This window comes from Varanus komodoensis, unplaced genomic scaffold (assembly GCF_004798865.1).
Source record: "Varanus komodoensis strain SLA01 unplaced genomic scaffold, ASM479886v1 scaffold35, whole genome shotgun sequence".
In the NCBI taxonomy this organism is placed as follows: domain Eukaryota; kingdom Metazoa; phylum Chordata; class Lepidosauria; order Squamata; family Varanidae; genus Varanus; species Varanus komodoensis.
In genome coordinates this window covers 893,264-903,751 of record NW_025335856.1, presented here as the reverse complement: position 1 = coordinate 903,751, position 10,488 = coordinate 893,264, and the positions used below count along the sequence as shown (strand labels likewise).

At 49.8% G+C, this 10,488-nt stretch overlaps 1 protein-coding gene and 1 long non-coding RNA gene across 2 annotated transcripts in view; one reads left to right on the top strand and one right to left on the bottom strand.

The window, feature by feature from the left end:
• Positions 1–499: 499 nt before the first annotated feature.
• The window catches only part of CORO2A (coronin 2A), a 15,722-nt gene continuing 5,733 nt past the window's right edge, over positions 500–10,488 (bottom strand). Inside the window, exons 5-11 of the mRNA XM_044439686.1 lie at positions 8,911–9,027; positions 7,452–7,556; positions 5,107–5,203; positions 4,076–4,188; positions 3,879–3,969; positions 2,929–3,188; positions 500–1,950 (exon numbers count right to left, since the gene is read on the bottom strand). Coding sequence (XP_044295621.1) covers positions 1,819–1,950; positions 2,929–3,188; positions 3,879–3,969; positions 4,076–4,188; positions 5,107–5,203; positions 7,452–7,556; positions 8,911–9,027 — 915 coding nt within the window. The 3' untranslated portion in view covers positions 500–1,818. The remainder of the gene's footprint in view (positions 1,951–2,928; positions 3,189–3,878; positions 3,970–4,075; positions 4,189–5,106; positions 5,204–7,451; positions 7,557–8,910; positions 9,028–10,488) is intronic.
• Positions 5,504–10,488, top strand: part of LOC123028138 — a 10,158-nt gene continuing 5,173 nt past the window's right edge. The window contains exon 1 of the long non-coding RNA XR_006415628.1: positions 5,504–5,578. This is a non-coding gene — a long non-coding RNA (uncharacterized LOC123028138). The remainder of the gene's footprint in view (positions 5,579–10,488) is intronic.

Sequence of the window (10,488 nt, the reverse complement as noted above, 5' to 3'; positions counted from 1 at the left end):
AGTTGCCTCTGGATATGTGCTCCTTCACTTGAAACACAGTTTGGAAACAATACAACAGCAATATAGGATTGCTATGGATGCTACAAAAATATTCTGTAGGAAAAACAGAATTCTGTGATCAGCATGGACTACACAATTCCAGGATTGCATGTGCAAAAAGCTGCCATTTTGCTAATGAGCTACTTGGTATGGCGGGTTCTTCATTTGCAAAACAGCTATGTACAGCTGGGAGAGAATTGTGCATGGACCACCAGTTGTGCATCTGATTCCTCCTGCTAAGCATACAAAGGCGGGCAGCCTGTTAATATTTGCTCACCAGCAGCTCAGGTGAACAAGTGCAACAGTGCATATATCTCAAGTTGTCAATGTGTCACCAGTAATTTTCACTGGTATTCGTGGTTCGTGGCAATAGTAAAGACTGTGGGCTACTAACTATGTAGGGTTGCTTGCAAATAAGTGGTATAGATCCTAGTTGGCTCACTGCCATATTTACAGTAAATACCATGGACTTGGATTTATTTCCACTTTCTTAGTGAAATCAATCAGGCATTAAAATGCTTCCCTTTTGCTTGGGACATTTCTTCTGAAGCACAGTCTTTGCCAGTCAAAAATCTTTCAGCTGCAGTTTTCCTGCTCTGCACCTTGGATTATATTCCTCCTGGGTAAAAATTACACACAAAGCCTTGAAGAAACACCATCAATCACTAGTCTTTAAATATAATTAGGCACTGTTTAATAAAGTTTAACCAGTTTGCCATTAGTGTGTTTTTTTCTTCCCCTTTCCTCACCCAAACCCTGTAGGTCAGCTGGGCCTTACAGGTTTATCACAAGCAGTGCCACTTTAAGAGTTTCTTCAAGCCCCACCAGCTCCTGTTGGTCTGGAACCCTCACCCTTTTTTGTTCCCTCCTCACACTTTCTACCTTCATGATTAGGGAGAAGTACCTAGAAGAATCAGGATGGCATTTTCCCCACTCCAGGTTTCATAAACCTGGGAAATCTGAGGTTGCTGAACTTGAAACTAACAAGGACAATTCCTTGGATGGCAGTACTTTGCAAAAGCTAGCATGAAAATCAGCAGGTAATGGAAGAGATCAAAAAGAAGTAAAGCGGGGGTGGAAGTATCAAGGCAGCAACTACAGTATTTGTAAGGCGCACTGGGACTTTGTCATGGTGCAAATCTAAGAGTCATGGAAAAGGAGAACCCAAACCTGATCAAATGGACAAGAATGGAAGATGGTTAAACTGAACCTTTTCCCCTGATGCCTTACATTGACCCTAGTACAACGTTCAGAGACAAGGTGACAAAGGAGCGAAGAAACACACGCAGTGGAAGGGTGAGATTGAGGCAACTGGAAAGCCATTCAGTGCAATGTTGCCCTGCAGCGAAGAGCCCCGGGCTGCTCTCTTTGGCTGCACCGTCACGTTTCAGCAGTTGGGTGCTGGGCAGTAAGGGAGTGTCCAAGCTGCTAGGCAGGCCCTGGAGAAATGCGCTGCTCTTTGAGGAAGACCCGGGCACCCACAGGGGCAGGAGGCTGTTGGAACCGGTCTCCACCTTGAGACATCTCCAAGTCACAGAGAGCCTCTGGCTCCCCTCTTAAACTAGGAGCTCCTTGTGAAAAAGAGGGTTGGTAAACAAAGCACCCGTAAGAACTCCACCCGTTTCCATCTCAGGAAAGGGGCACTCCAGGCAGACAATCAGTTGCTGGGAAGCCCCAAGTGCTCCCTTGTCTGGACCATAATCCGCCCAGAATCGAGTCCTGTGGCAACAGCTGTCCTGGAGCCGAGCTGCCTTCCAAAGGCTGCTGAGCAACGTGTTGTCAGAACCGGCTTGAATCCTGGCGAAGGTTTTTGATCTCCAGGTCTAGCTGTTTGATCTGGACCTCACGCTGGATCAGCATTTCACGGAGCTTCCGGATTTCTTCCTGCTGTCGGTAGAACATCTGCAACAGCTGGAAAGCAGAGATTTTATACATTACTGTCCCTGTGGGTCTGCCATTATCTGTAATGGGTTGATGTTCCTTTGAAACTGTGCTGAAGCAAGGAGCTAGAGACTCCCCCATAAACCAATATGTGAACTGGGGATTAAAGGAAGGGAATGCAAATATAAAAAGTGACTGCTGTACATACATAAATACATAGTTCATGCAACATGTTCTAAAAGCTCCTGGCGTGCACAGTTCACACACAGAGCCATTCAAGTTTTAGAATAGACATCTATGACAAAATCTATATGCACCTCCAGACAAAGAAAGATACGGGGTTCAATAAAGCGCCACTCTTCTTCTTTTGTATGTGCACTGCAGCACCCTGCAGATGTTACTAGGAGCAAGAGACTCACTCAATCCCTGCTGCCCTCATCCAGCTTCTGCACTTGTCTGGTGCAAGTTATTTGAAGCTACAGTAGGAGGGGAGCGGGGTTCTTTTTTCCTCTTTCCTCCATGCGTCAGAGATAACACTGAATCTGCCAGAAGTATACATGCCCTTAGAGCAGGGATGAACAACTGTGAAACATAATCCTACCCCACCCCTTGCAGGCCACAGTCCTTGGAAGCACTACTGCAGTCCCAAAATAAAAATGAAATTAATTGGTGATCTGCCAGTTAAAATAGGATACAGAGCATTATATAAGGGTTGGATTTAGCTTGAAAGCCATTTAGATTTGATTGTCATAGCACTTCATTCATAGCTGTCACTCGGTGCCCATTGTGGGGTCTGCTGTCATCAAATTCAGAGGTATGGCTGATTTAGACCCACGCAGACCTGTCCTAGCTCTCAGGAGCACACCCTGAGGAAGTGGGTTTCCCCCACCCTTGACCCAAAGCTTTCTATGTGCTCACTCCTGGATTAAGCACCCAGCTTAAAGAGCTAGCTCTGGGTATGGAATCCAAACTGCTGACACAAGCCTTCTCTCAGGCAGAAAACCGTACCTCGTTTTCTGTTTTGGGTGGAGGACACTCGAACACATCAAAGCCATTTGACAACCCAATTCGCCTGTCTTCCTGCCCCCTTTCTTCCTGCCGGTGGCCCCACTTCTCCGGGATTCTGCTTGTCTTTTCAACGGTGTCAGCCATCCTATTCTGATACTGGTACTTAGAAGGCTCTGTTGCTTCCAAGGCTGTCTTTTCAGGAGATGGAGGCAAGGAGTCCAAGATCACAGAGCCTGGTCTCAGAGACATCAAGATAGGGCCTGGAGACAAAAGATGCACAACCATCAGGAACCAGGCGCCAGAGCTGGAATCCCTGGCAGCAATCACTCCTGCGCGCAGCAGAGGACACCTCTGACAGCTGACGCAAGCAACACTTTGGCAGTTTGAGGAAAGCTACCTGTGGGACACACCTGGCCATGGCGCTTCACCAGCAGCAGCCTGAAACAGGTGGTGGAGGTGGCAAAGAAAGAGAGACCACCCCTTCCTGCTGCTGGGCAAAAATGCTGCTTGGACACTTTGGGAGGGCTGTCAGAGACATTCACCAGCTACCCAATGGACAAAAGCATCAAATGGGGTTTGCTGCTCTGGACATGCAAGTGGCTAGTTTTGGGGGTTCACTCAGGATGCACTGCGTCTCCCAGGTTCAGACCACATGCGAACTCATCATGGATGAAATGACTCCAACAAAAAGCCAATGGTTGACAAGGGTAGCTGATCACCCTGACAAACCCACTGCAGGTCCACAAGTCACGCCAACTCACCATGGCTTACTGGGATATGCAAACCCAGCCTCTCTGTGTGTATCAGGGGAAGTGGTACCTCTCAAGTCACGCTCATCCCTTTTAAAAGCTACTTTATTCTGTCAGGCTGCAGCTAACAGGATTTAGAGGATACACCAGAGAGCTGAGATTACTTTCTTTCTGACCCTTCCGTATTATAGGTCTACTGACCTTTATTAGCACCGCTTATCCACTCTTGTGCTGTCAGTGATGGCTGGACTCCAGCTGTCATCGGATAGATGTCTTCCTGGTACGATTCTGACTGCAGAGGGAGAGCAGACCACATTTACGATGGCTGACCAACCTTCCTCCGGGGCAGCCCCATCCATTTCAGAAGCCGCCATGCCAAAGCTGAGGTGCCCACTCACCCGCCGAGGCACGATCATGGAAACAGGCTCTATCAGGCTTTTGACTGCAATCAGCTTATAGAAGCGGAAGATCTCACAGGTGGAGACGTCCAGTCCTCTCTTTGGCATGATCCCTAAAGACCAGGAAAACAGTTGTGTCAGAGCCCAACTTGGGCATTCAGTGGCAGCGTGGAGCTGGCTGCTAAAACCTTGCCCTTTCCACCACTGCACCCCCAGCTTTTCCATCAGTGTTCTCCGTCCATCAGTGTGCACACAGCTTTCAGGGTGTAATTCAAATTCTCCTCCCCCTCTGAACATTCCCGTCTCTATTTCTGCCCTCATCTCTTTAACAGGCCCCTGGCCACCCCAGTTCATTCATTCCACAGATCCTGTTGGTCCAAGTGGCACTTGCTGCCAAGCAAAATCTAGCAACTGCAGGGTTTCCTGGGTTTGCCGCCAAGCAATCCCCCTGCTTCACTCAAGCAGCAGGTTGGTGTCATCAGCCTTCCAAAACAGAAAACGGGCTTCTTACAGCTGCATCGTCAGGCAACCAGAACTGAGAAAGCTATTTAAACTTCGGAGGAATGGCAAACATGTTGCCCAAATGGCCTTCTTCACTTAGCAGCTAATTTCAGTCAGTGTGCTCAGTGGTTAAGAAAGTCAGCCAAAGGGAACTACCTCAGCCATGCTGCGACAGCCGTTTTAACATGAGATCACCTTAATGCTGGCCTTAAAACAGCAGGCTTGTGTATCCTTGAATTCCACTTATTTTAAAAAAGTAAATAAGGACACCATTTTGAAAAAAAGAAACCCCACAAATTTGCTTCTCCGCTAGGTCCAGTGAACTTAGTCAGCTTCCTCTGCGATAGAGAGAAGCCGCGTCTCTGCCATGCTGCAGTGGCTGTGACCAAACAGTGGGGAAGGAGAGCAGACTGAGGCGTGTTATCTGCCCATGACCAGCTGTTGCTCCCTCTTTGTATCTGTTGCTAACAGGCACCCTTTCAGTGCCGCCCCTGGATATATAACCAGCAGTAAAATTGCTGCAAACTCACCGATTCCTTTCTGGGGCAAATGGGAGCGGTATTCCATCAGGTAATTTAGGTATGGCTTCTCCGAGCTTATCTCATAGTACCTGATGTTCCCATCCCCCTAGAGACAGAGGGGGAGACAAAAAGGGCAGCGTTGTCTCCAGACGGAATTGAGCAGATGTTTCGCTCCGGTCAGCACTACATGGAATACATTATTGTTGCATGGGGAGCAGGCATGAGCTCCACTCAACAGGAGGCCAGAGATGAAGTGGGATATGGAAGCCCAGGTCTGACTCACCACTCAGCCCCAGGGCTCAGGCTTAAGCACCCTGGCTAAGGCTGCTTCCTTAAGAGTCAGCTTCCACCTTGCAAGGAACACCCTTTTCATTATTTATTCCTCTCATTTACAGAATTTGATGGGCCGATCAGGAGACACTGGACAGGCTTGAATGAAGCTTGACGCCTGGTGGCCTACAAGGCCATTCTGGGCTTAAAGGTACCAGACTGGGGGCAGGGGGGAGCAGCTGTGCTTAATGATGGGGTGGGGATTCCCAGCCACCACCCCCCTCTCTGTGCCCCTCAGTGCTCCAGCTGGCATCCCGGGGTGTGGGGAGCACTGCCACTCAAGCCAAGAGACTCCAGCCGCCAAAAGCGGGCAAGCAGGGGTGCCCCCTTTCCCCCTGGGCTCCTGCTGAGGCAGAGCAGGGCTGCTCACTTGGAGTACGGCAGAAGAACCGGCCACGTGGTCTGGCTTCCTCATGGGGAAGCAAGGCCAAGAGGCTGGACCCCACTGCCACTGCAGCAGCAGAGATGGGTGGGAAGAGGAAGACCAGCACAGTGGCTGGGTACTGCCAGCGGCATTTCCACTTCTCAGCAGCAGGGAGAGGAGAGGACAGTGCCGAAGGCATCCCTGTCCATCGCCTGCCCTACACAACTCCTCCTTGGGGAGGAGGAGTAGCACAAAGTGGCATGGAGCCCCGCCTGCATCCCCTTCCCGCAGTCCCAGTCCGGACTTGGGGGAAGGCACAAGTGGCCTCAGCGCTCCCCAGCTGCTGGGCGATATAGCCGGGCAAGCATCAATCGCAATGAGCCGGGCTCCCCCGGCCCTTCCCTCCTCACAAGCAATCCCACTCTGCCGTCCTCAGCAGGAGCACTGGATGGCAAGGTGGGGGGCATTTGCTTCCCCACACAGTGGCTGCAATGATCCTGCTTTCCTCAGTGCCCCCGGACGGTCTCCTGGGATACTGCAGAAGGACCAAGGTGGGAGGTGGAGGGACACGACCTTCTGCAATGCCAGATTATCCATCAGGTGCAGGGAAACTCTGCCTGCCGTCTTGGAGTAAACTTCCCAGGGGAGCTAATGCGTCATGCCAGCCCTCCCACAGAGCGCCTCTCAAAGTTCACTCTTTTGATTTCAATGCTTCTACGATGGATTGTGGTGGTGGGAAAGCACTTCGAATATGATCAGAAAAGCAGCAGGGCTGGGTGTGGCTAACTCTCCTTATGGAAAACTGTACCCCAGCCAAGCTGCTTTTCCACATGCATGGGAAAAACAGTTGAACCGGGTATCTTTTTCTACCAAAAAAAGGGCAGCTGGAGCAGGGGTGTGGGGCTTGATCAAGAAAACTGCACACAGAGAAAGGATGAGCTACCCTGCTGATCCACCACTGAGCCAATCAAATTCTGAGCTCCAGATGGTTGTGTCAAGTGAAGCAAAAAGGGTTGGAAGGAGACATCTTTCACTATCAATGCCATCCTTGTCAGTCAAGCTTCTAGATTCCAAGGACAAGGCCCTCCTCGCTACTGGAAGATGCTGCAGGCTGGCCTGGAGTACAACTAAGGTGCTGCAAGAAGGGAACCTGTCTTGGAAATTATTTAGACCAAGGTGCAAAATGGGCCAAGATTGTGTAATGTATCCATTAAAACACATATTAGATTATGATTTTTTCTCTGGCTGAAAAGCAGAGTAAGGACAACAGGCCTGGCAGATTAGGAGACTCACAGCTTTCCATTTGCCCTGAGCCTGCAGTCCAACACAGCAAAGCACAATCAGCCACTGAATATTGCTGGCAAGGGAAGAAAAACCCGAAAAGTGCAATGCTGGATAGCGGCAGCCAGTGCTTTTTTTAATGCAAGCAGCTGAACTGGGGAAGTTGACCTGCGCAGTGAGAAGATGAAATTTCAGCACAATACCCTTATAGAGATGACAGGAATGTTTAACTTACTCAAATGCCAGTTCTAAGTGGGGAGGCATTTAGAATTGGGAGCCAATCCCAGATACAGGCATTGCTTTTTTCAGCATTAATGTTACTGCGCTGAGGTCAACCGAAGTGGCATATTCAAACTCTTCGCCAAGGACAAGAGCTCACCTTGCCCAGCACATACAGCATGTGTGTGTCTGAGTCATAGAAAGGAAACAAGAGGCCGGATGAGCCATCCAAGTCTTCCGTCAGTAAAGGCACAGAAAGATCACTCTGCATGACAAAACAGAAACTGCTGCTCTAAGACTGCAACTGACACGTGCAACAGTAACAAGAAGAGCATCACAGGAGGGACGCTGAGCTGGGGCACTGAGTCCCTTTCAGCCCAAGGGCTGAACTCCATTTCAGAAAAGCTGATGGGGCTGCATTCCAGGACCAGCAAGGGTTGAAGGCCAAGAGTGCCGGCACAGTCTGGCTTGAAGTTCTTACTGCATGTCACTAAGACTAAAGAGAACCTTCTAGAAGCTGGGCAGCCACCAAATGATCAGAGGGCCCGACTGGAAATTTGGCCCATGGACCTGAAGTATTGGCATCCCTGATCAATGAGGCCTAGTACTCTGTATGGTGGTAAATCCAGGCCTGGGCTGTAAAGATGGCGAGTGGCTGAATGCTCCCACTAACAAAACAAAACCCCTCCACACAATTGTCGATGAGACAGGAGCATTATTATAATATTACATTTATATCCCATCTTCTTGAGAGGGCTCCAAGGTGGCTTACATAGTTGTCCTCCACTCCATTTTATTCCCACAACAACAGCCTTGTGAGGTAGGTTAGGCTGAGAGTCTGGGGCTGGCCCCATGTCGCCCAGTGAGTTTCATGGCTGAGGGAGGACTAGACCTTGGATCTTCTAAGTCTCCGGTGATAACCCCAGTGCCACACTGGATAGTTTTATATGTGGATGGAATATTTGGGGAGGGTAGTGTGTGTGTGTGGGGGGGAACTTTCAGACTTCTGAGCCTCCAGACTTCTGCGACCCCACTGAGTCTCTAGTCTGAAGTAGTGCAGACTAGATTTAGTACCTCTGTGAAAACTTGGCCTACCTCACCCTGAGGAAACAGGCACAAATGCTATTTTTGGCAGCCCAAAGGAGACTCAAATGTTTAGTGAAGCCCCCTGCAACCCAATAGCTATCTTGAACCCCAAGTCCCAGTATCTCCAGCCAGCATGCTAATGATGGGAGCCGTTGTTCAGTCTGGAGAATAACAGGGTGTGGATGGCTGGCATGGAGAGAAGGCCTAGGACAAGAGTGAATTCACAAGCTGTGAGGGAACAGCCTCACTGCCTTTCAGCTTTGTATTTGCCATGACATAGGGCTAAACCAGTGAGCTGCAGTCTTGCCCCCTTTGCCATACTTCAGGGGGAGGGTCCTCTTTTATTGGAAAAGGCAGGGAAGGCAAGGTCCTTCCAGAGCTGACCCCAAACAGAAATAAGCAGTGGTATCCTGAAGCCAGAGCTCAGAGAGGTGCACCATTGGCACTTTAAAAAACTGTATACAACACAGCAGAGAAACAGCGCTAAAAGGTTACCCATGACGGAACTAGCGAGAACTGGCAGTGCAACTCACCTGATCCCACAGTGCAATTTGCCTGTTATTCCACTTGGAAGTCCCTGTAGAGAGCAGCTTCTTCATGTTTCCTAGAAACAAAACTTTATTCACTCTGTGAGAATTGTTGTTTGCTTCCTGTAAGAAGACAAGGCATGTTACTAACAGGAAGTCAAGCACACCACACACTTTTTCTTTCAGTGAAGTCAGCCTCTGTTGCCTAATGGCTGAAAAAGCTCTGAAAAGCCTCCACCAGCATCATTCCCAACATTGCAAAACGGCCCAAGCAGCTAACACAGTGATAAGCTCCCCTCCTAAAGCCTGGTAAGGGCGACTCAGATCCAGCTGCTAAGGCACCAGGGCCCACGCATGGGACGCTGAACCTTTACCACACTCCACGTGAATGAATGAACCCTCTGAGTGAGGAGACTATGCCTGCTGCTGGGTGATTGGCGAGCTCAGGGCAGCCTGACCGGGGTGGGAGTGGGGGGCAGCTGGCCTATGAAAGCCTCTCAGATGTCCAGCTGTGGAAAGGGGGGGCTGAAACTGGGAGAGCTAGAAGCTGCAGCTGGGTGCTCTGGCCCGGCAGCAGGGGCAGCAGTGGTGTGGATACTGGGATGTGGGCAGACACAAGGCACTCGGAGTTCTTTGCAAGGGTCTTGTTGTTTTTCAGTGGCCTATTATTGCTCTCTGCCTCTCTCATCTCTTAATAGATGGGGATGTTTGTGTAACGTGATGGGCAGAGTCTCTGGGCATCAGATGGGGAGGAGAGCAGCCAGGAGCTGCTGTTCCGCCACCCACAGTAGCATAGTGGCCCTTGGGCTTGCAGTGGTGGTGGTGATGGGGCAAGCAGGGGCAAGAATGAGAAGTCCAGTTCCTGCTCTCTCTCTTGTACCTCGTGGCTCATGCACAATGGCGGCCACTGCCAGGTCAACACGTTGGTTAGGGATCGGCAGCTGCTGTGCATCGTACTTCCCAGTTTAATTCTGCTGCTGCTGTAGAGCCCTTCTACACTGGTCTTTTGATGGGTGTATGAAACATACATAAATGCATCAGGCTACTTTTTATGCAGCAGAGGATGCTCAGAAGACTCCCCTGTTAGTCCTTCATGCATTTATAATGTTTAATCCATTTCTTACCTGTGGCTAAAACAAAAACACCCAAGAGCAGGCCTCAATTCAAGGTGAGAGATCCGAACGGACCACTTGTAGGAGCTACTTGGAGCTCTACAGCCAGAGGCTGCCCATCCCTTGTTCAGCTCACAGATGTGATCTAACAAACACCTTCTCTACTCTTTCCTCCTCGTCTCCTGGATCATTTAGCCTTTTGGAGATTGGCAGATGCCAAGAAAAGGATTTCAGCATTAACTTGGGGGACAACCCACTGGAACTGCAAGGAGCAGCTTTGAGAGCTCAGCCCATTTCCAGAACCAAACAAGGCTGCAAATCTCAGCTTGTTGGGTTGGTATTTGTAAATAGTCGAGTGCCTGCCCCTTTAAAGGAGGCGGTAATACGACCGGTCCTGAAGAAAGCGTCACTGGATCCAGAGATGGCCACTGACTATAGACCTGTGGCCAACATCCCGTTTCTGGGCAAGGTG